Source organism: Poeciliopsis prolifica, unplaced genomic scaffold, assembly GCF_027474105.1.
Source record: "Poeciliopsis prolifica strain line A6 unplaced genomic scaffold, Auburn_PproV2 SCAFFOLD028, whole genome shotgun sequence".
NCBI classification, from domain to species: domain Eukaryota; kingdom Metazoa; phylum Chordata; class Actinopteri; order Cyprinodontiformes; family Poeciliidae; genus Poeciliopsis; species Poeciliopsis prolifica.
Genome location: NW_026562403.1, coordinates 6753695 through 6778876, shown reverse-complemented (window position 1 = coordinate 6778876; position 25182 = coordinate 6753695). Strand labels below are relative to the sequence as shown.

At 36.2% G+C, this 25182-nt stretch overlaps 1 protein-coding gene across 3 annotated transcripts in view; it reads left to right on the top strand.

Annotated features, from left to right (window-relative positions):
• bmpr1ba (bone morphogenetic protein receptor, type IBa) overlaps positions 1-22025 on the top strand; it is a 66695-nt gene extending 44670 nt beyond the window's left edge. For all 3 annotated transcript variants that reach the window (XM_055049030.1, XM_055049032.1, XM_055049031.1), the window contains 10 exons: positions 14731-14893; positions 15005-15104; positions 15757-15859; positions 17333-17429; positions 17556-17694; positions 17921-18113; positions 19603-19900; positions 19992-20167; positions 20947-21077; positions 21159-22025. In XM_055049030.1, the coding sequence (XP_054905005.1) occupies positions 14731-14893; positions 15005-15104; positions 15757-15859; positions 17333-17429; positions 17556-17694; positions 17921-18113; positions 19603-19900; positions 19992-20167; positions 20947-21077; positions 21159-21284 (1526 nt within the window). In that variant the 3' untranslated portion in view covers positions 21285-22025. The remainder of the gene's footprint in view (positions 1-14730; positions 14894-15004; positions 15105-15756; positions 15860-17332; positions 17430-17555; positions 17695-17920; positions 18114-19602; positions 19901-19991; positions 20168-20946; positions 21078-21158) is intronic.
• Positions 22026-25182: the final 3157 nt, after the last annotated feature.

The following is a 25182-nucleotide window of genomic DNA, read 5'->3' as shown; positions in this document are numbered from 1 at the left end:
CGGCTGAACAGGTCGATATCTGTAAGAAAGAGAGAAAAAGAAAGAGGGACAGTAAGAAAGAAAAAGCTGACATAGTTAAAGCAGGTGTTTTATTTTCACTTGTTTATTTTAAATGTCTGCGCACACTCCCACTGTAAAACAACTCACACATTCCTTATGAACTGAATTATGGAGTCAGCTGGTTGTTTTGCAGTGGAAGTCAAGCTGCTGACAGCTCCTCTGCTGTGTCTTTCAGATGAGCACAGTTTGCTCTTTGGCATTTTTGTCATTGTCTCTGGAGCAAACGAATAAAGGACGCTGTAGCCATTAGTTTACAAGGAGACTGGAAGCACACTGACTTTGTTCACTTTCCGAATCACACATGCACATATTTTTTGACCTTCCATCTACACCCGGCTGTAGTCCTCAATGTGAGTTCTGGGAAGTGACGAGGGAGTGCAATAGCTTACATTTCATTGTCCTTGGTGGGAATAAGCACTACTGTATCAGTTTTCACAGTCAAAGCCCCTGCCAGTTGCTTTGCTTTTGTCACTGCTCTCTAATAAGGCTGTTGCACATTGCAGGGATAAATACTCAGTTCTAAAGGAATAAAACTCTAATTAGCTTCTTTTGTTTTGTGCAAGGTTAACTATGTTGCTGAACTTGTAATTTCTGGAAAAATGTTTAATTCTTTTTTTGAGAATTTTCAGAAAAATCTATTTTTTGTAATTGTATTTATGATTCAAAGATTTTCATCTTAGTCTTTTGCTGCATGCAGAAAAAATCATGTTGTCCTTGTAGAAAACAAACTGCAATATTTTTGATCAAGAATTGAGTTTTTTACATTTTCAAGAGGCACTGTGCCCCAGAGCTGCAACTTCTGCTGGTTCCTTGGTACTCGTAAGTCTAAAAGGTTTTTTTTTTTTTTTTTTTTTGCCAGGATGCATTCGTTCACTTGATGGAAACTGATATCTATTAGAACCACTAATGTACAGACTTTAGGGCTGAGGTAAAGTGATTATGTCAGTTATAGGAAATGTATATAAAGTGCACTACAGTGAACTCACACCTTAACCCTTTCTTTATCACATTCAGTAGTCAGCTGCTGGATGAAATTACCAAAACAGGGTCTAAAGGGCAATTCGGTAGAAGTTGAGTATAACATCGAGGAAGAAGGCATTAACTTGTTTACATGAGTCTAATGCAGCATGTTTCCCGTAGAATGGCTGATATAAACATTGAAAAGATGGTTCTATTCAGATGACCTCTAAAATGTTCAGTTAGTGGAAGTGTGGAGAGTTTGAGACTGAGGGGTATTGTATGCTGTAATGGATACAGATCGGGTAACCTCTGGCCCAGTCAGATTACCAGTCTGGCACTCACTTCTTAAGACGCAGCTGGAGCTGAGGAAATTGTGTGTGCGTGCATAGAAAGACATACTGTATGTGCGTGTGTGTGTGTGTGAAGAAGTGTGTGTATGCGAGATGGAGAGGGGTAGAGAATGAGAAGATTTTTTTATTTTTTTATGTGCACCAGTCTGAAGTATAAATGAACTTTCTGACTGCTTTGATTCCCAAAATTGAAAAATGTGCCACAGGTTATTTGATAGAGGTATTTGATAGAGGTAGTGGAATTGAATCTGTTTTGTTACATTTAACAAAGAGGAAGAAAAAAACAGTTTCTTCCAACTTCCTCCTATTCACTTGATGTAACTTCAATAACCATGCAAAAATAATATTAAATTATATAAAGGCACACTGATAAGAATTTAATAGATAACTTTAAGCTAATGCAGGGTGATGTAGTTCTGAAGTGTTTTGACTATTGCTAATTTTGTAGGTAAAATGTTAAAAGTAGTGGTTGATTTTTTAAAAAAGTTTCTGCTGATATGTTGTTGGTGGGCTTAACCAGAAATGGTCCAATGAAATGAAATTCTGCTTGGGGTCTCTTCCTTCCTTGGAATGGCTAACTCATCAACTAGCAGAAAGATTTTAAGCAAAGGAACGTGAGACGTTCACATAAACTGGTTGTTTAATTAATGTAAAGTTTATACATTTTTCACATTAATAATGTAGATTTCTTAATAATTGTTGTGAACTCAAGTTCTGATAGTGCAGGCTGCACATCATGGTAAACACAATTAAGTGATGGACAGATAGCAGGTGAGGAGGAGCACAGCATAGCTGACTGTCACAACTGTAGCACAGAGGGACTAAAGGGCTTAGAGTTTTCCATGCAGTCATGCTCCCTCGCTTTGCCCCCTCCTCCTTTTCTTGGCATCTGAATAGATTTTCTATCTATCTATCTATCTATCTATCTATCTATCTATCTATCTATCTATCTATCTATCTATCTATCTATCTATCTATCTATCTATCTATCTATATCTATCTATCTATCTATCTATCTATCTATCTATCTATCTATCTATCTATCTATCTATCTATCTATCTATCTATCTATCTATCTATCTATCTATCTATCTATCTATCTATCTATCTATCTATCTATCTATCTATCTATCTATCTATCTATCTATCTATCTATCTATCTATCTATCTATCTATCTATCTACCTATCTAACTACCTACCTACCTACCTACCTACCTACCTACCTACCTACCTACCTACCTACCTACCTACCTACCTACCTACCTACCTACCTACCTACCTACCTACCTACCTACCTACCTACCTACCTACCTACCTACCTACCTACCTATCTATCTATCTATCTATCTATCTATCTATCTATCTATCTATCTATCTATCTATCTATCTATCTATCTATCTATCTATCTATATCTGTCTGTCTGTCTGTCAGCAGTAAACTTAACAAATACATGTGCAAAGCCAGATTAAGAGATAATATGTTGACAGGCTTTTTACTTCCTTCATGATTTGGTAAAGCTTTGTGAGTAGAAACAAAGCTCAGTTTATACAGAAAAATACCTATCATAATCGACAAGGTAAAAAATATATATAATAAATACAACAAAAATAAACCCCAAACATTTTTAACCCAATCTCCAGCTGTCTTCTGTCTGCTCAATGCAGTTTTTGTTTTTCACTTTTCTTAGAACAGAATTGAAATTCTCAAAACTGCTTGTTAAATTTTTAAACCATTTTGTCACCTGTGTCTTTAGAAAAAGATGTTTCCTGTTCCTCTGAACAAATTGCAAATGCTTTATTCTTTACATCATGCAAGTGATTATGCAATTCTCTGCTTTTTTCTACATTTTCAATTTCTTTTGTCTTGTACAACAAAATGTACTGTATGTGTCTCTGTTGAATTGTCTCAACTTCCACAACATTTAAAAATAATTTCATTGTACAAGTCTTAACATTCAAAATGCTTCAACAGTTTGTCATTTATGTGAGGCATTTTGCCATATATTTCTGTTACACATTTTTTCTAAATCTGTCACATCAGAAATAAAAAATAAAAAAAATTCACCCTGTTATTCAGGGTCATTTGTGCATATCAAGAGTTACTCTTTTAACCAAATGGCTTTGCAATCGAGACAATCATCATACGCTATGATAGGTACCTAATGGATGTCCAGATGGGGATGGATGTTGAGTGTGCCTGCTTACTGTGTGCAGGGTTTCAGCTGGCAGCATGTTTGGCCAGTGAGATAGTTAAGAGAAGGCCTGGAGCCACTGATGGGTGATATGTGACTAAGTTAATGGGAGGCTAATCAGGCATAGGAGACAGTGAAACGCATTCAACTTTAAACACACATTAACTAACACAGTCACTCTTTGACACATGAATACACTATAATATCCACATTCTTCATGTTATCGAAGCTAATGTTGGAAATATGGTGATATCCCTTTAATAGCCACCTACACTTCAACACATCTGAACTCATGCAACCATGCACACTGAATGGAAAGTAATTGCTTGAGTCACTGCAGATGACTGAGACACCACAGACCAGAACTTTTGGAAATAAACACATAGCAGCTGTAATGTTAACACCATCAGCGTTCCATCTCTACACACATTCTCTCTCTGTTCCTGTGGCACACAGCAAGACACTAACCAACACAGAGACTTTTTTTTACTGTTTGTCCTCAGCAGGAGACAGTAGATCTTAGACTCTCTTAATTTATCACGGGGTTTCTTGTTACAGCACTTGTGAGATATGTTGCCAAGATTGCTGAGTGACATTGCTGTTGTGTGGTGTCAAAGTTTACAGTTTAAAAGAAATCAATGGTATTTTTGCTTTGTGCTTTTGCGTTGTTCCTTAACTAGTGATATTTTAATTTCAGATTTGCTGCATGTTTTGTATTATTTGACCAGGTTAGAACTTTAACTGCCTCTCAGATCGTTTTACATTGTTATAAACAGGACTTTATGATTGACTAAACAACACAAGTGTTGGGGCTAGAAAGAAAATGTGACTATCCACCCTGCATTTCCATGCTAAATTTGTTTTTCATCAAAGGTGTAGAAGACGGTGGCTAAGCATCTAAATATTTCTCATGTGCCCAGAAGACATTGCTACAGATGCTTTTCTTACTTATCCCTAAACTGTTCTGTCTTGACCCTTAATTTAGTCTTTTACTAACTAGACAAATGTGAAGCCTAACATGTATAAAATCTTGGTTTAGCTGAAGACATATTTGGAATATCTTTGAGCATTCCAACATTTGAACTTGGTGTGAACTTGCTGGGATGCCATTCAAGACAGATTGGCAACTGTCTTCACTGTTTTCCATCTGTACATATTTTGTCAATGTAAAACAAAAATTCCAAATTGTTTGAAAATGTTTTTATAACCTTTGTCGATTGTTTGGGACATTTCCCCTCCTGTGTTTAATACACACCTGAATTTTGCTTAGACATTTACTGTCATCAGCAGATATTTTTTTTCAAGTCTCTCCCAATGAAACCATGTTGCGCATGCTTTTATAAAGCTGAATGTTTTAGGAGGATATATGCTATTTTTGCTTTTAGAGCATAGGTTAGCATGGATTCTATCCAGTCTGTTAAAAAATGAGACCCCATATCCAATAATCAGTAACGAAGAGCTACCCTGCTCCTCGTTACTCCTCGTTACCTTAGAAGCAAAAAGCTGGTGTCGGACAGTCAGTCAGAAGCTCCTTTCCAACAGTGGCTTCTCTCACGGTGGCTGAGGGATTCACTCGTAATTGGAAAGGTTTTGCTGTTTTCCTGAAGATTGGGACCACAGTCATTGTTTGTCTAGTTAAAGGTGTTGTTAAAGTCCTGAGTGTGACAATAAAGAAGTGTTTCACTCTCAACCGTCCCACAGTCACCATCTAATGGCAAATTCATCCACGTCGGGTAAACTGCCTCTGGGGAGATTTTCAAAATGTTAGTGATATCTATTATGACAATTGACTGAATGTTCCTAAGTCCTGCCTTATTTGTTCAGTTTTCCTATTGTGAATACAGTTTTAACTTTTTTTGTGAAACGCTTCATTATATTAGGCTTTTTTTTCTTCCTGTCACTAATTATCTAAAATTATGTTCCTTAATGTGAAAGTATATATCCTGTTATTTTATGAATCTTTGATTCGTCAATCCACTATTGTAGCCATTTTTGTTTCAGTGTAAAACCAGAACCAACAACCAACATTTGTAACTTTGCTAGTTAGGTTAGTGTGACCCATGTGAATAATCTAATCTATCCCTGTCACTGTAATCAAGCTTTGCATGTGCATTCCTGTTGAACAAAGTTACACTTGTGTGCAGATTATTGAGCTTATAATTTTTTTTTCTGAGAAATGCCACACTCACTTGTCTTCTTTTCTGTAGCCTTGTCAGTAATCGCAAAAAATTATTTTCAAATTATAACTAATTCATCAGTCTGTCCGCAAATATTTTTGAATACTAAATTGTGCCTGTTTTCTGTGTAGAAATCCCATGCTTGAAGATACATTTGCTGTGGGCAAATATATCTTTGTTTCCTTGAGGCCTTTTAATCTGTTTATTTGCCACTTTTTCAGAACAAAGTCTCACATGACAATACTACATTGAACATGATAGAAACAAAGTGGCTTATCTTATAAAAGTCCAAAGAATGTTCACCATTGTTAAACATTTTAGCATAGCTATACATGTACTTTTTTCCTTGAATTTGTGCTTGGTTTGGTCACAAATACATTGTAGCAAATCATTATTATTAGTGATTACATTTAAGGTCAACCAATTATAATCGGCCAAATCTATGTTGAATGCTGTTAGTGGTGGTGATGATCTTAATAGGAAGGAGGGTCCCAAATCGCATTATCTATAAGCCTGCATACAACACTCAGCACTATAGATATGCATGTATAAGTACATATTGAATTCTAGCAAAAGGTGAATAGTGTCGAAGCTGTAGATCATAGCTGGCAGAGGAGAGTAGTGTTTTTTTAAAACACTGTATCAGTGCAGTATTTTAAAGACCCAGTGCCTGCTGTGTTTCTGTATGTGTTTTTTATATAAAGCATTCTTATGTGACACACACATTTGTCTGACAGAACACAAGACCAGATGCTTCTCTCACGGTGCATCTTTAGAGATCCTTATGGCTTTGTAGCAGCAGTTTGAAAAAACACCACTGAATAAATGCAGTACAATCAAACTTCAAAGTAAACATGTTCTTATTACAGACATTCTCAGCTTTAACAATATATTTCATATAAAAATCTCTCCAGACTTGCAAAAATACAAGGTTTTTGAAACATAAAGTCTGACATAAAGATACATTTTTATAAAACATTTGCAATTGTTAATGGAATATACATCTCAAATAATTCACATGAAAAAATATAACAAAAATAAAAAATAATAGCAATGTGAACAGCATACTTGGCTAAACCACCTTTCAGCTCAGGAAATATTCTTTGTTAGAAGTCTATGAGTTTCTTACATCTCAACTTTGTTGTATTTGTCCAGTCTGCCTCAAATAAACTCTTAAATTTCTGACTTAGTCAAGAAATGCAATATTATTGAAACTTTTTTTAGTAGCTTAATTCACTAATTTACAATTTAATTTAATTTAATTTAATTCATTAAGTTACACCAATTAATTACATTCAGTTATGCTTTAAATGGTGAGAGATTTTTCACCTTAGAAGCAGCTCTTCTAGAAGAGCTGAGTCATCATTCAGACTGGGGACTGAAAATGAATTAACGGGTCTTTCACTATGTGATTTGGTTCTTAAAGGTGCGCACACTGCAATCAAGCTTGTCCAGCTTTTTATGTACGTATTGTTTTTTCTCTCGCACATTTACTTGTTTTTCAGTTGAATGAATAAATTTTTTTTGAGCCAGATTAGATTTTACACTTTCATTAGCTTGTTAAAATATATTTTGCCGATTTTTATAGTCACATGTTTTACTAAAGCTTTCAATCTTAGACTATCCTGCTGGGTAAAATTAGGGCAGAGTTTGGGAGTTGGATTTAAACCACAAGCATCACACTTAGTAACAGTACACACCCACAGCCCACAGATCCAGCCGGATTCCCGCTGTCTGTGAATTGATGTGGGCTGTTTTGTGATGAGTAGGAGCGCACAGATGGCAGCGAATGGGAGAAAAGGAGCTTTTCAGGAGGAGACCAGCTGGTCCTCTTTCTCTCTCTTGCTTTGCTCTCACACCTCCTTCAAGGACTGCTTCATCGTTCCTGTTATTTCAAAGGGAACACTGATGGCCCTCTGGAATTCACTCAGAGTTCCGGCATCCTTGTGTATCTGTCAATCAGGCCCATGAAAAGGAGGTCTCGCACATAAACTCAGACACACGCTCCTCTGGTTGAAGCATGACAGCTGTAAAGCCCAAAAAGCGTGCTGGATCATTACCGCATCATTCATCAGTGTGACATAATGAAGGAATGCTTGAAAAGCTGCTGATGATGTTCCTGCGGTGGACTACAGAAGAGCTGAATGAAACAACATCCATCTTTTTTTTTTTTTTCTGTTTCTACAAAATTAACCTCAAGTTCTGTGTAAGCATAAAAACCATTTCTATTTTCTTTTATGGACAATTTATTCTAACAGGTTATGGAACTAGTTAATAGAGGTGGTGTAACACTACTTTCAAATATAGTACCATAAATTATAATTTTCATAGGATTTTATAGGATTTCATAGGCTTTGCATAGGCGTAACGGAATATTTCAAATTGACTATTATTAAAAGGTTGAAAAGATTTACAGAGAAATTGACTCTGAAACCAGTTACAGTCCGGGAGTGTTTACAAAATCTGACACAAAATCGCATCTTAATATTTACTTTTTAAATCTTTATTAAAAAATATATATTCAGTGTTCTAGAAAAAAAATAGTGTACTATGAAACATTTTTTTATTTTAAAAAATAAAAAATAACTGGAAACAATTTAATTCATGTCTTTTTCTTCCTGGCTTCACTTTTTGCTACTTGAGATGAGCTAACGAAACCGGAGCAGGGACACAATTTAACAATTATTCTATTTGGGCGATAATGTGCAATAGTCAAACTAAGCAATTAAAATGAGCAAACTGTGTGAGGAATTCCTTTGTCACAAACTCGAAGGCCAAACACTTGCGCACAGCCAAAACAGCTAGACTGGCGACCTTGGCTTCCCAGCATCCTGCATGCAGAAATCGGGGTTCATTATCGCATTCCTCTGCATGTGGGATGGCTTGGCTCATCTCTGCACTGACAGGAAGAAGGACGTGGAGTTAAGAGCAGGAACTGAACGTACTTAGCTGTGGACAGAAACACAAAAGTTAAGAGGGGGAGTAAAAGGTGGAGAGTAAATAAAGAGAGATTTTCACCTTCCATGTTTCTTTTGCTGTGCAGAGCATCCTGTCAAACACCTGGAAGATGAACTGCTACTTCAGCAGACTTACTCATTTGACCAGTCAGTGTGGTCAAATGAGTAAGTCTTAAGTGGGATCTTGGGGCAGGCGGTGTTTACATGGGGCTCGGTGAAAGGGTTTTTCTGGTTGGTTTTGTTTGAAATGGCCATGATAACTAATTAATATGTTCCCTCTGTTTCAGCTCTCTTCTGTCTGTGTATCTTACTTCAGATCTCGTCTTTTCATCTTGCTCCCTCACACACAATACCTCTCCCCTCACTTCCACCTCCTCCGTCTACTTAAGTGTATTTTTTTTCATTTCTTTTTAGCACAAAGCTCCATCTGTGGGAAAGAAAAGGCTAAAGGGTTTGTCGGTTTGAGGGGGACGCTTTTTAATTGCGTGTTGACAGTGGCCTCCAAATCCTGCCATCAAGCCAGGAAAAATAGTCTTTAGGGTAGACCTGAGAACTCACACTGGCATATGAAAGGCCATTTCAGTCAAAGGGCTTGAAACAATTATGGTGTCAATGAGGTGCTGGGAAACTTAGCCAACTTAAAGCAATTTTAGACATTGATACAAGTCTTTGAGACCAAAATCAGACCACCACAGAAGGGTCAGTTTATGTTTTATTTATATGTGTTGCTAAACTATGTTTTCCAGCTTAAGATGAAACTGTCAGGTCAAAGTTTTCAGTCTATCTTTAACCGGTCTCATGCGGACACATTGGGAAGGCTTCTAGAAAACATGCGTCACCATTTTTAAAGGTCATCTCTGTAGTCCAAACCAAGCACATTCGTAAGAGATTGGAAATGCTTTTAATGGTTTCTACAAATAAGATGTTAGTGTTGGAGAGGAACTGATTCTATTTTCTGCATCCGCTTCCAACTTTAATTTTTACCTGCTGATTGTTTTGCTCCGTGACCTTTAAGAACCAGTTAAACGATATTATTATCATTGTGCCCAGTTCACTGATTTACCAAAATCACTATAGGTTCTGCAATATTTTGGACAAATGGAAGTTTCTTCAAGAAAGTCTTACTTGCAAAGATATAATCGTAATCCTAATGTTATTCATGCCACTGTCAGTTTTTAATTTAAACTTTTTTTGATTCATCCATCAATCTTGTTTTGTGAAGAAAATTACATGGATGCTTCTCAAAACATAATAAATCAAGGGAAAATGATGGTCGATGTTGGAAAAAAATATTAATCTATTTTTATTTACATCAAAACAGAAACAAATTATATGTTAGAATTTGTTGATACACTTCTTAATAGTTAAAGAAAAACAAGCTTTTGTTTTAGCATTACAGTCACACGCTAATGTTGGTTGAATTAAAAAGTTACCTTCCACTTAAACATATTATACATATAAATAGTTTGTACCAGACTTGACACACAAAGACACAGTCTTCAATAAACTCACACCTTGCTCCTGCTGATGGTGAAATGTGAAATTAATTTTTTTAAAATTGTATGTTGACTCATAACTTGCGGTTGCTGTTAATTGTTGTGTGAACAAAGTTTACACACAAAGTCGTTTTCCTATTTAACAATCTGTGTCTTGCTTTAAATCCCGACCTGAATGACTAATGTTTTATTTAGACTAGGTCACATTACACATGCAGACAGGAAGATTCAACAGCCAGTGTAGTATAACTATTTGTTAACATCATTGAAAAACCCTTAGATTATTAATTAAAAACTTGATCAAACAACAGAATAATGCCTATTGCCTGTAATATCATTTTGCATCCACACAAAAACTGGTTATTTAAAAAAAATATTGATCATGCAAACTGCAAACATTTCTATGGAGGTAAAACTGCAGACAAAACATCAACAGGTGGGAGTTGAGTTAATTCATGAGCTTTAGTACAGATAATGTAAAACTGTCTTGATCAGGATCCAAGCCTACTTGAAATGCTATATTCCCAGTTTTAACATGTGACTATTGTCTGATCAAGCAATATTCCTACATACACTTCACTTCCCCACCACACCCAAAAAAGGCACACATAAAGGAGCCCACGATCACTAAAATATAGAAAAAGTTGCATTAACTTATTTCTTTCACACAAATGCCATAACAGACATTAGACATTTTTTTTTCCTTCTCTTGTAAATTCTTATACTGTGATTTCTCAACGGGGTAATTGTTCTGTAAGAGGTTTTCTTGCATTAAGCAATGTTGGTGCTCTGCCTGCTTGTGTCTCTCCAAGTGATATTCACACACATACAGTCACCCGGGCATGTGGAGAGCAGCAGCCAAGTATCCCAGGTGCAGACTTGGACTGGAAAGGCTTTGTGTTTTGTCAACAGAACAGCAGCACCTCACATGACAATCCGCTGGACTCACACTGGGAAGGCAGAGAACAAATTATAAGAGGAAGAAAAAAGGAATTTCATAGAATGAGATCAGAGGGATTTGTAAGATAACAGCAACAATGAGCAAACAAAGAAAAAAAATATTTGACAGTTTAGTTGGGAAAAATGGAAACGCCTAAGTATTGGTTTACTAAACCAAGTGAGGAGAAGAAGAGCTGTCAAACAGCAAAATATATTAAGTGAGGAAAACATAGAGGTGCTCGCCAATAAATGAAACACAAAATGACTTAGCATTAATGAGTGTGCTTGAGAAATGAGAGGGAAGAGTGAGAGAAAGGGTGGAAAAGGCCAGTGGCCTCTGCTCTGTCCCCTCTGTGTGCTGCTAAACTGCCCACCAGTTCCCTGCAGCTCTGTCACTTCTCGTTTGTTAATCCCCTGTTCTTCTCCCCCTCCTACTCTTCCTCGTTCCCTTTCGCTCAAATCGGTCAATTGTTAATGTGACCTCTTTAAACCCCACCGTCCCTCTCTTTCAGTTTTGTCAACAAATTACCCATGTGTACAGGAGGGACATTTCAGAAGGGGAAGTGCTGAAATTAAAGTTCAGCAATTCATTGAAAGAAATCCCAAAAGCAATGTTTGAGTGTTTGAGTGGAGAACAAGTTGTCTTTTTAGATTTATTTTTAATTCACGTCAACTAAATTAAAAATACTGTCGCACAGTTTTATTTTCAAATTGCTGTTTCTTACTTTTTGGGTGAGACAAACAGGACATCTTTAAAAAAAACAACAAAAAAAACAGTTTTCTCAGGCTCTTAAATGTGACTACAGATTTGTGAGACATTTATGTGTCATAAATGAGATGGCATAAATGAGATGATCAAACACAACAACTACATTCTTGCAGAACTAAAACCACTGCAGTCTGACATCACAGGGGCCCGGCCCAATCTTCAGGTTTCTTTTGACGAGCAAAATAAAAAACAATGGAAATAGACATCAAAACTCCTGAAAACTCAGACACATTTCTATTAACATCATAATGTGAACATCTTCCTGTGCATATGCACACACTAAGACTTTACTAGTCAGATTTTTACTATGTACAAAATTTCCCCCAAAAGACAAAAGTACAATAAAGAAGAGCTACTCCTCCAAAGTCATGACCATAGGTTGTGACAAAACTTTAGATTTTGTTGCAACACCTCTCGAATACCATCTGACTACTTTTATCTTTTCAGATTTTATTCTGAAGTGTCTAAACTTGGGGCCATTATCAGCCTTTTGACAATTTTGCAGTCTCCAACTAACTGCCAGCTTTCTATCAGCAAACACAGTTGATGCATAAAGACACTATTTGAAATAGTTCCTGTGTATTTGCACATATTTGTACCATAAACATAAACTTGAGACTTGCCTTTGTAATCCTAGTCACTACTCTAGATGTTAGGTAAAGTTTAACATTTTGCACACACAGTGTTGCATTTGGTTTAGTGTATTTGTTAGGTCATTCTCAGCCTACCTATGAGTTTAATCTTAAACATTTGTACCATTTTATGACTTAGCTCAAATAAAACAGATCATTGAACAAACTCTCTTCCTGCTGGCTGTTAAGTTTTCAGGTAAGTTTGTCTTGTTCCAAAGCAACTCATTTGAAATATATGTTCCTATTTTACACTTACTCTACAGTTCTAGACAAACAATCTGGATATGTGAAAAGTATTGGTCCAATCTTTATATCTCACTGTTTGTTCCAGTATGCACAGTTTTTTCTTTTAGATTTTCCGTGATGTGGAAATTTTTAAATAAAATCCCAGAATCTGCTTCCAATATAATGGTTAATTTAAAGACACTGAGCTTGCTTAGGACCATCGATGCTTGCAGCTGCTGTACATCTGGCCTCACTGTTCATTCGGTATGAATGAAAACCTTGAAGGCCGTGGAAGAAAGACACATCTGCGATTCCCCTTCTCCCCTCAAGTGACAAACAGGTGCCTTTTGAAATAAGATAACCAGGGAAAACTGGAGCTTTGTTCTAGTTCTTAACAGCTGTAGGGGTTGGATAAGTCAAATAATCTGATGTGAGAGTGTGCCATAGTATCAGGTGTTTGCGCTCATTTATTTTACTTCTCATGCAAGGAGAATGTTTTCATCAGGCTTTCCTTGTCCATTTCGTATTTTGTTGTTTTAGTGGATTCAATGTTCTTCACCACTATGTGCTGGATTATATTTCAATTCAGTCAGCCAGCTCGTGAAGCTCAGATGTGAATCCAGAGTTTGCTCCACTGATATTTGTCATCTTGGCTGTGACCTCATCACTCGCTGCATGCCAACTCTGGGAGAGCAGATATTAAACTTTCTTCCCTTGGGGGAACTTACAAACCCACCAACAAATACTGAGAGAGAAGCAGGAATCAGGAAATGTATTATGAGGAGTTTAATCAGGGCAGCAGAGAGCTACACAATCCATAGCATTAAACTGCCAAGATGGGCGTATAGGAACCCAACAAATAAGAAACCTAAACTGCATGACAGATCGGAGAGGAAGGAGGAGAGGTCCACATCTTCACTATTGCTATTCAACGTCAGCAGTCATACATTTTGCATAAGTATTTACATACAGTAAATATAACAAAGCATGTAAGGAGAACAGCAATAGCAAATGCAACTCATCAGGCTAAAGATGATTTCTTCAGTAAGGCTGATAAACTCACTATGGTTTCACACGGTCGTGTTTTGTCAGTACCTTTGTACTGACAGACATTTTTAAGACTTGGACTTTTTCTTAAATATAAACAATGATTTTATCCACTTGGTCTTGGGTGATTGATTAAAGAAAGTTATTTCATTTTACATTCCACAGGAGAGTTGAAGTTCCCCAACTCAAAATTCAATATGGTCGATATATTTTCAACCATATAGATGGTTGAAAATGTTAAAAAAGCTGATAGCAGCTTTTTAACCACTGTGTTGCCACTGTGCGGTAAAGTGTAACATTCAAAGAAATACCATTTTAGCTTCTATTGGGATTATAATGTAACCTTGTCAGTAAGAATATTATTTAGCAGAGCCCACTGGTTTTGGATGTGGATGGTGGTTAAAATGTGTTTGATGTTTCCGAATCAACGTCTTCAGAGGTAAATGGGGAAAAAGCAGGAGCAGCTATCAGCTCTTGCTTTTTGTTCATTGAAATCCAATTAAATTTGTACTGTAACTTCTCAAATCTATGGCATTGCATTTCTTTCTGATAAGCAAATATTAATTTCTCATTTTGTTTTTAGCTGTTTTTATATTTGTTTTTATATAATAATTAGTCAACTATGTCCCTGCTAATTTCAGAACCAAGCAATGAATTATAAAAAACAGAAGTATCTGATTAGATCACACAACACAAACTAGAAGGAAATAAGAAACTGTCAGAATGTTTGATGTTCAATAAAAATGTTAATCTGGCTACACTTTTTTTTTTTTTTTAAATCTGTTTTCTATAAAATCTTTATGTACTTTTGGTGTTTAGTGCCCATTTTCTTTGTCATTGTTTGACTTGTGCATTTACAATGTAGAGAATAAAACAGATCTCCAATTTAAATCTGCCTGTTTTTTTGCTTTTAATTTGATCATAGGCAACATTTTGGACAGTATGCTGCTAAAGGCATCCAGTAAGGAGACCATGGAGAGTGGGAAGAAAGCATTGGGAAGCACGGCTCCTGCTTTGTCTTCTCAAAGATTCCTGTGGTGTCACTGTTACCACCACTGCCCCGATGATTCAACTAACAACACATGCAGGTAGCGAAGCAACACAGAAGCAATATAAGTCCATGTTTTAATAAAAGATGCATATGTTTAGTTTGCTTTTCTGTGTCTGAATGTTCCTTTTTTTTTTTTTTTTTTTTGAAGGACGGATGGGTACTGCTTTACAATGGTGGAGGAGGAAAGTGGGGTACCGTTCCTCACTGCAGGTTGCCTGGGGCTGGTCGGATCTGAGTTTCAGTGCAGGGTGAGTTTGAACATTACAATTCAATTCTAAATCCGTTTTCCCCCCACACACTCATTAATCTTCTGTGATTGATATTAAATAATTTTATATGAAGTTTTCCAATGATTATGTTAAGAAATAAAAACAAAATGACGTAACTATAAATCTGGCTGTTATGTATATTTTGCGTAATTATAGGTAGATATAGACTCTAAATATTTGTCTACATTTTAAAAAAACGCAGTTTTCTCTCTCACATTAAATAAGATCAAACTTTTCTTGCCTGGAAGTATTTCACAAACGTTTTATGTTTCCAAAGTGGCAGAATAATGAGGGATTTATTTTAAGACTTTTTTTTTTTAATTCAAAGATTTTTATACATTTTCTTAGATTTTGGTAGAACTATTCTAAACTAAATTTATTTTGTGGCAACATGTATCAGTCACATCCAGCACAGTGTGAAAGATGAAAAACAATATCAAAGATCTTAAAGCTCAATTGAGATTACCGTTGTAGTTTGCAGTGTGATATTGGCAATTTGCAACAAGAGACAAGTTTATTTCAGATTTTTTATTTTTTATTTTTTTACTCCCACTGTCAATAATTGTGAAAGGTGCTGTACGTACTAAGTACTAATACCAGGCTCAGTTTTTTATGACTTTTGTGTCCTCAGGACACGGTGTTCCCCCATGAGAGGAAATCGTTAGAGTGCTGCACGGATGAAGATTTTTGTAACAGAAACCTGCATCCGACACTGCCCCCACTCAAACCGCCTCGTAAGTTTTCCTCTTCACTATCATCGCTGTCACTCTCTTTTTCTCATCCAGTTCATATTGTAGTTTACAGTCATAGTGCAATGATAAACTGATAACACAATAATATACAAATACAAAGAAATTAATTATTATAAAAAAGGTCAACATTGCAAAACTTAAAATTCATTCATTATATAGACTCTTTACCAAAGTAGGGAAATATTGCAGGCTTTTATTTATTGTAATTTTGTCGGTAATGTCTTGCAACTTTGAAATGTCTCTGAAAATTAGAATATTGTTAAAGTTAAATATTGGAAAGTTACAGTGTTAAACTACAATATGCTAATTAACTCATATACCTTTAAAGGTCTCCCGATCACTCAGTTTAGGTCACTCAAAAAGACCCACTCAAAAAGAAGACCATCGCTTGGACAAATGTCCAAAAGTCAGTCATCAACACCTTTTACAAGGAGCTGCAAAAGGTCACTGCTGAAAAAGTTGTTGTTCACAATGTGCTGTATCTAAACAAAGAAGGTTGAGTGAGAGAAAAAAGCGTAGTATGATAGGTACTGCAACCTTAAGACAACTGTTAAGCAGTATCTGTAAAATGAGTTGGAGGAGCTTTACATGGAATGGACTGACGCTGGATTCAGTCAAGAGCCATGTTCAGTCTTAGCTGGTCAAGGGTTTCAGCCCAGGTAAGACGCTTGCTGGGCTAAGCAAGTGTCTTTCTGACAATGGTGTTCTTTTCAGATGAAAACAAAGTTTGCATTTGATTTGGAAATAAAAGTCCCAGAGTCTGGAGTGGAGTGGAAAAGTGTAGAATCCATGCTGCTTGAAATCCTGTGTGAAATTTCTACAGTCAGTGATGGTTTGGGGTTCTATGTCAACATGTCAAAGCAACATGTTTTCTTTACGTCTTAGCATATACACAAACTGATTGCCTCCATTGATGCAGTAATTAATTTACAAATATTGAGTATATACAAATGAGCATGGTTTTGAGAACATTGACATTTACAATAAATATATAATTCTTTTAAAAAAGTATCCTATTTTGATGCTCTTATGTAATATTCAGATTTTCTGACATGTAATTTTGGAGAGTGAGGGAATTGATGCAAACTGTCTAGTTTAAACCAAGTTCTGTGCACGGCTATATTTGAGAAACAGTAAGTAAAGATTCCCAGGGAAATCACTGGTTTCTGCAGATGCTGAAGGCAGACATCAATCTGTGACCTTATCATCAGGGAACAGGAGGAGAATTCATCGACTTCAGGATGAGGGCTTCCTGCTGCTGTTCCTAGGTCTAGAGGGAAGAAACAGTGTGCCAGAATAAAATAGAAAAATTATGAGGGGAATTTGATTTGAACACAAATTACTCAAGTGGAGTGTGACTAATGGAGGCAAACTGGGAAAAACAGAAAAGACAAATAAAATTATGAAATCTTTCAGATGTCACTATTGAAAATTATTCAATCTTTTCCCATCTAGTGTATGTCGATTGGAAGATCCACCACATGGCATTATTGATCTCAGTCACTGTGTGCATCATTATACTGGCTGCCATTATTATCTTCTGCTACTTCAGGTAATCACATGAAACAGTGATGATACCTCACTGCTTCCTTCCTTAATTTGCAAACAGTGCTGTGCAGTTCATGCTTTTTATTAGAGGAGTATTGATGATTGCTTGCTGAATAACATGATTCTACAGGTACAAACGGCAAGAGTCTCGTCCTCGGTACAGTATTGGTTTGGAACAAGATGAAACATACATTCCTCCTGGAGAGTCTCTGAAGGACCTGATAGAGCAGTCGCAGACCTCTGGCTCGGGCTCAGGTCTCCCTCTGTTGGTGAGATGCCCACAAAGCACTTTTGAAAATACTCTCCTTGCAATCATTCTCAGTCTTTAGCCCTTACATTTTTAGATTTTTCCCCCCCCCAAAATGGATCAAATAACACATAGGAAGATTTTGATTTAAAGCTTTTGTATCCCAAAATAACAGAAATGGTGGCCCATAAAGCAAGGCACTGAGAAGGCACATTATTTATCTGTGCTCGGCTTTTCCTCATCCCCAGGTCCAGAGAACCATTGCCAAGCAGATTCAGATGGTGAAGCAGATTGGAAAGGGGAGGTACGGCGAGGTGTGGATGGGAAGGTGGAGAGGAGAAAAGGTGGCTGTCAAAGTTTTCTTTACCACTGAGGAGGCCAGTTGGTTCAGAGAGACCGAAATTTACCAGACTGTCCTAATGAGACATGAGAACATACTGGGTGAGTCTCACCGGATGACCTGGCATGTAGCGTTTATTTTTTATTATTTATTTTTTATTTATTTTGAAGCCTAGGGTTTTCATGCACCTGTAAAATATTTTTATATTCTGTTTTATAACTTCACAATTGTCATGAATGTGTTCATTACATAGAATAAAAAAATTAGAATAAAAATATTTTTTCCAAAGAATTGCTTATATTTGGCACAGACGATGAAACAGAGACAGCAACGTGAAAATATCTGTTTATAAGTTTATATTTTACACAAACGTAACCTGTTAAACATTATTTATACCTTTGTTAATCAATGAAAACTGTATCGGTATTTCAACACTCTCATTTCTTCTCATTCATGAAGCGTTCTAGTTTTTATGGGAAATTTGAACATTTATCTGTGGTGATGTGTTTGAGGCTGGAAGGCCTCCTTGCCTTCACCCTAATCTTTAATTTTCTTCACAGTTCCTCTTACCCAGAAATGTGTTGGTCAAATCACATGATTACATTGTGCGTTAGTATTCAAAGAGATTTAATAATCTTTGAGTTTCACTGCAGATTGTATGATGTGAAATTTTAATGACATATTAAACATTTAACATGTGATTACAAAGATCACATGATTTGTCCACTTTTAAAATCATATCTTTCTTTTAAAGATATGATGTACACAAACCAACAGAAATGCTTGGGTCAATAATATATACGTGCCAGATTTAGCCATGAAAGCTCATTTTCATTTGATATGGTAAAAACATAATTGAAACATAAAATAGCATGACTTGTGAAACTGAAAGACAATGAGTAAAAATAAGCATATTGCATTTCATTAGAATATAAACTAGTAAGCAGTGAACTAAATGTAAAACCCAGAGATATTTGAACTATATGAACTATTTCAGACTTTATCATTCATGCAAACACTAAGTTTTCTGTTACTGTGATATAATTTCATACATTTCAATGCATTAGTTGAAACAAGAAAGCTGTATGACATTAAAAGCTTCCTCTCCATCCTACTCTTGATTGTAACAATACAGCATAAGGCTCGGCTCTCCATTCCCAGAAGAGATTCATTTAGATTATTAAACACTTCAGTACTTATATATAACATATTTCAGGTCCCATGGGATAGCAGAAAATAATCAATAGTTTTGTTCACTTTAAACAGGTTCATTAAAAAATAAAATCTCAGAGAAATCCTATTGAGCTTACAGTCTTAAATCTTGAAGAAGTATAAGAAGAAAGTCCTTTACTGTGAAAGTGGTCTGTGCCGTTATGACAAAGCCTAATTGATGCTGTTCATTTATATGAGCACACTGTCAGGAGAATTACCTATTTGAATTGCCCATCATAATTATTGGTGCTATTAGTGAATATGAAAGCTGTGTGATGTGTGAACAGCTGAATTCTTTCAAATTCAACCAGCAATATGGAAATTATAACTCCCTGCCTCTCTTTATTCCCCGTTCATTCCTCATTCCCTCCTCCACAGGTTTCATAGCTGCAGATATCAAAGGAACCGGCTCCTGGACCCAGCTCTATCTCATCACTGACTACCACGAAAACGGATCCTTGTATGACTACCTGAAATCAACCACCCTGGACAATAAAGCCATGCTGCGTTTGGCCTACTCATCTGTTTCGGGACTCTGTCACCTTCATACAGAGATCTTTGGCACTCAGGGCAAACCCGCCATTGCTCACAGGGACCTTAAGAGTAAGAACATACTGGTGAAAAGAAACGGGACCTGTTGCATTGCTGATCTTGGACTGGCAGTAAAGTTTATCAGGTGTGTATTAGAAACATGAACATTTTACCATCTTTCCATTTAAATGTATATTTTTATAAATTAGTTCTTATTTGTTGAAATTACTGACTAGTGACACCAATGAAGTGGACATCCCCCCCAACACTCGAGTTGGTACAAAGCGCTACATGCCTCCAGAAGTTCTGGATGAGACTTTGAACAGGAGTCATTTTCAGTCATACATCATGGCCGACATGTACAGCTTTGGGCTCATCCTCTGGGAGATCGCTCGGCGTTGTGTCTCAGGAGGTAAATATAGTGCACTGCAAACAATTTTCGACCCCTTGACTTTTTCTCCTTTTACTCACTTCGGTGTAGTTCAGTAGGATTTTCTCTGAGCCCATTCAGAATTGTAAAGAGGAAGGAAAATTGTCTTTAGCCCAATCAATCGGCAGATAGAAACACCTTTTAAAATAGTCAAAACTGTAAGTTGTTTGAAGTATGTCTCATCTCTTTTACACATATAAACTGAAACATTTCTTCAGTTAATCAAAATGGATGGAAGGTACCTGAAAGCAGCATTTTTTAAGTCTTGCCATAGATTCTGAGTTGGATTTAGGCTTGGACTTGGACCAGATTCTGTGGCTCTTGCTGTTTTTCCAGCATTGTCGAACAAACAGCCCCGGTCTCAAGATGTCTACATCCTCAATAAAGTTTTCTTCAGGTCTTACCTACATTTAGCTTCATCCATTTTCACACCAACCAATTTTTCTGTCTCTGCTTAAGGAAAGGATTGTCACTACATGACGGCAACTTTGATGATGGTGTCTCGGTGAAGATAAATTGTTTTAATGAAACAAGAAAGAGTTGACCTAAAAGCACAATGCAACACCTACAAAAGATAGTCAAGTAAATGTAACCAAGTAAAAAATAGTTACTTACTATCAACCTCTCAGTTCATCTGAGTACTTTCTTCTACTTCAGCATAACTCCTCTGTTTACTGCATGGCATTTGGTTAACTGTGTATGAAATGTAAGTTTGAAATCATCCCTAAAGTTAACTGTCATCTCTGACTTTCATTACACAGGAATCCTAGAGGAGTACCAACTACCATACCATGAGTTAGTTCCCACAGACCCTTCTTATGAAGACATGCGGGAGGTGGTCTGCATCAAGAAACTAAGGCCATCCTTTCCAAATCGATGGAGCAGCGATGAGGTAATCTATGGTAAAACAAGCAATATTATACATGCACAAACAAACAAATGACCTCCCGAACACAAATCTGTATCTTTGCAGTGTTTGAGACAGATGGGGAAGCTGATGACAGAATGCTGGGCCAACAACCCGGCCTGCCGCCTGACAGCCCTGCGGGTCAAAAAGACACTTGCCAAAATGTCAGAATCACAGGATATCAAGCTGTGAGAAGCCACTGCCAGCTGTGCAAAGAATGGACACTGTCAACCACACTGGCTTTGGTCCAGCCCATTGCAAAGCCTTCATCTCTTGGAGAAAAGGAGATTAGAAGATCACAAAATCATATATACGCCCAGAACTCTGCAACTAAAGGCTTTTTGAAAACAGCTATGTTGTGTGTGGCCAAGTTGGTCTATCAAATTAGATTCAGGCAAGTGTGAATCATGCAAATGTCCTGGATAGACATAACTCGAGGCTATAGCTGCAGAGAAACTACAACTGTCTACTGACCAGTAAGTGGAACATAATATCTGTGCTTTCTGTGAAAGCTATCCTACCTGTTAGATGAAGGTCTGATTGATAGAACTAAAGAGGTGTGGATCAACGCAATACATCACTGCAGGAGAACACATCCTTTCTAAACACATGCCACCTCACTACTGGCTTTATATTATTATTATTATTATTATTATTATTATTATTATTATTATTATTATGGAATAAACACATTTTTTGTCACTCATTAATTAACTGCTTTTGGTTGCAAGACCTGACACCATGTGACACAAGTATTATGAGGCGTTACTGTAAAATTTTGTTCATGGTGATAATGTTTTTAGACACTGAAAATTCAATATTTGTATGTGAGCTGCAATAGGCTAATTGAAGTTGTAAAAATGCTTTTTTTTCATGTAAAACTCAAATAGAAGTCTTGTCTGTGGGAAAATAAAGTTTCTATGTTGACATTAACTTTGGACTGTGCTTTTGAGGGCCTCTTTGTATTTTGTGTTTCACCTTATTTGTAACAATTGAAAACTTGCCTTAAAAGAGTTAGTCCCAATATGGAATTAAAATTGGACATAAGTCCAAGTCAGATTTTTATTTTTGTATTTATCTATTGTGGATATGCTTACATTAGTGACGTGCGGTGAGTTTCATGGCTGGTGAGGCACTGACTTAATCAAAATTAGATTTACAAATACAGACCCCCTGCATGTTATTGTTTACAAAAGGAAATTTCGTGCGTGCGGACAACGCTGGAGGGCAAAAAGACTATTCTTCAACAGCAGACAAAGATAATCAAAATTAGTTAAACTAAATGATAAATACTTTACAGTACAAACCACAGGGTGAAAATAGCAACATCAATTATTTTATCATTATATATTATGTATCCTTAATGACAGGTAAGTCTTAGCCTCATCTGCCTCCCCTGACCGCACGTCACTGGTTTACATGAATTATTGACTCAATTATTAATTCATGGAAACCCTTAATATTTGGTAGTTATGCTACACTCTGAAACATTCCACTCTACATTTCTGGGACAGTGTAAAGATATTTGCATACAAACCTAAAGTAAAGATTATGGACAATTGGGGACTAATTTTCCACTCTATGCTGGAGTTTCTTCACAGTAGGTTAAGATTTGTTTTTTACTGCCCTTACCATTGCTCTCACTATGTGGTGACAAGATAAACTCATCCCATTAAAATACAAAGTTAGTTTTAGTATTTGACTTACATATACACATGCATAGCATTTTTAAAACAACTGAGGGTGACATAGTTTCTCTATTAAATAAGCATGATAAAGAAACTATGTTAAGTTTTTGGTTTGTGGGAGGAAACTGGACGACCCAGAAAAAGTCCCAGCATGCTGAGGGAAAACATGGAAACGCCATGAAGAAGAACCTCAGGCTGAGGTTCAAACACAGGAATAGCTCCTATTTCAGATCAGTCCATTTCATATTTTCATATTTATAAAGCTGAAAAAGAAGCTTTTTTTTTTTTTGAGTAAATCTACTTTTCTTTCCCTATTTGTTTTCCTTCTAGGAATTATGTCATACTTAATATTTACCTGCTGTGACTATTTAAAAAGTTTAATTAAATTTCAACATCCCCTCAATAAAGTGATTCACTTATCCACATGCTTGATTCACAGTTTGCGGTGGCCACATATTAATGAGTCACTCAGATGTGTGCCTTCCTTTGTTGGAAAAAAAAAGGAAAGAAAACCCCAGCATGCCTCATTATAACCCATCAGTGCTGCAGAGTACACAGCATGTAGAACAGTGACAACGTAAGGACTTTTTAGTTTTTCAGATTCCTTCCTTCTGGCTCATTTTATGCGACTACGCCTACAGTTTGTGATTTAGAAAATGTCTCATAATATTGCAGCACAAGCTCCAATAGCTAACTTTTTCCAGCGGCTCTTTCCACGAAAACACGCAATGTAGGACAAAGTTTCAGCATTGCTTATAAATATAATTTATTAATTGTCTTAAAAATTCTTTCTTACACTTTGTACAGAAAATAATTAGAGGAGATAGAGAGGCAAGCAGTCGGCAATATTAAGCAAGACTCTTGAAGCGTGCCAGAGTTAGCTAAAATGGACCAATACTATCCCACACTAATCAAATCAAATCAAACCACTCATAATAAAATAAAATGCAAAATTACAAGGACAATTCTAGTTATAGACTTCTAGCATGATAACCAATATTTGCATAGTAGACACTGCTTTTACAAAAAAGGAAAAACTCAAAAGAACCTTTAAAACATACAAACTAGTATCTAATTGTACTGCTTTTTTAAATTCTGAAATATGCCAAATATAGTCAACAGTACACAACTGTACAGATTGTAGATAAAAAATATTTTTACATATTTTTATATCTTTACACTACTTTCTTTGTTTTCACAACATGAAGGACAATTCAAAAGAGATCTGGATGTATCCTCTTTTGAAAGAAAACATTTTTGTACAACACAAACACAAAAAAATGCTAATTCTGCTGGTAAGCTGTAAACGCAGAAACAAACATGTTTCTTTAAAAAAAACACATTTTTCTCCAACATCAGTTAAAAAATAGATCTAGTATGACTTAGCTTTAGTATGTCACAATACACCTTTGACCCTTTACTGTCACTAGGACAGCTGTGTCCTTTTGGACCCAACATGTTAGCCTTTTGGGAGTGACGGTGTGAAAAGTGTTTCCACGTTTTATATTTGATCTGAAACAAACAGATCCAAAGAGCTGATGGTTTAGGCTTGTCTTCTCATTAAGTGTCTCAGCCCTTCCCTTTGATTTCCTCATACCTGAAATTAGAGGCTCCATAACCAGCCATTTGTACAATACCTTATAAAAGTTGCCGCACTTCTTGAGCTTTTTCACATTTTGTCATATAACAACCACACAGTTTTATTTTACTGGATATTTTATTATTATCATTTTTTTTTTCTGAGTGATTTGTAAATGCCAAATAATGCAAAATTGTGAAGTAGAAGCAAAATGAAACATAGTTTCATCTAGAAATAGAAATAAAAATATAAACTGCCTAGATTGTCAAGGCTAATCTTTTACTCCCAAATAGAGTCAAGTGAAATTAATTCCCATCACAAGTCATATGATTAGTAAACAGATTTTACATATGTGGAGTTTATTTTCACTATAAATCCCTCAGTTCTGTGAAGGCCTCAGATATTTGTCAGAGAAAATTAGCAAACAACATAATGAAGGAACACAATAGATAAATGTGTAGGTGGGGTAATTTGCTGACATGGCAGTTTTGTTTCTCAGCAAATATTCTGGTCTCTAGATGTACAAAGCTGGTGTAAACATACTCCACACTACTGGCAACTGTGACTGCAGAGAAACCTTTGACTTGCTGTTGGGGGGGCAGGAGGCAAAATTGAATTACTATGGGTTGGTATGTCACAAAAATCCCAATAAAATATTCTAAAGGTGGCAGATGTTACGTGACAAAGAGTGAAAATCCTTTACAAGGCACTGTAAATGTTCTAATTCTGATACTTAAAACTTAACTATTCAGAGACATTTTCATCATGAACAACTGGGTGCTTATTGAACAACAAAAACTTGAAAAAAGAAAATCAGTGTTTG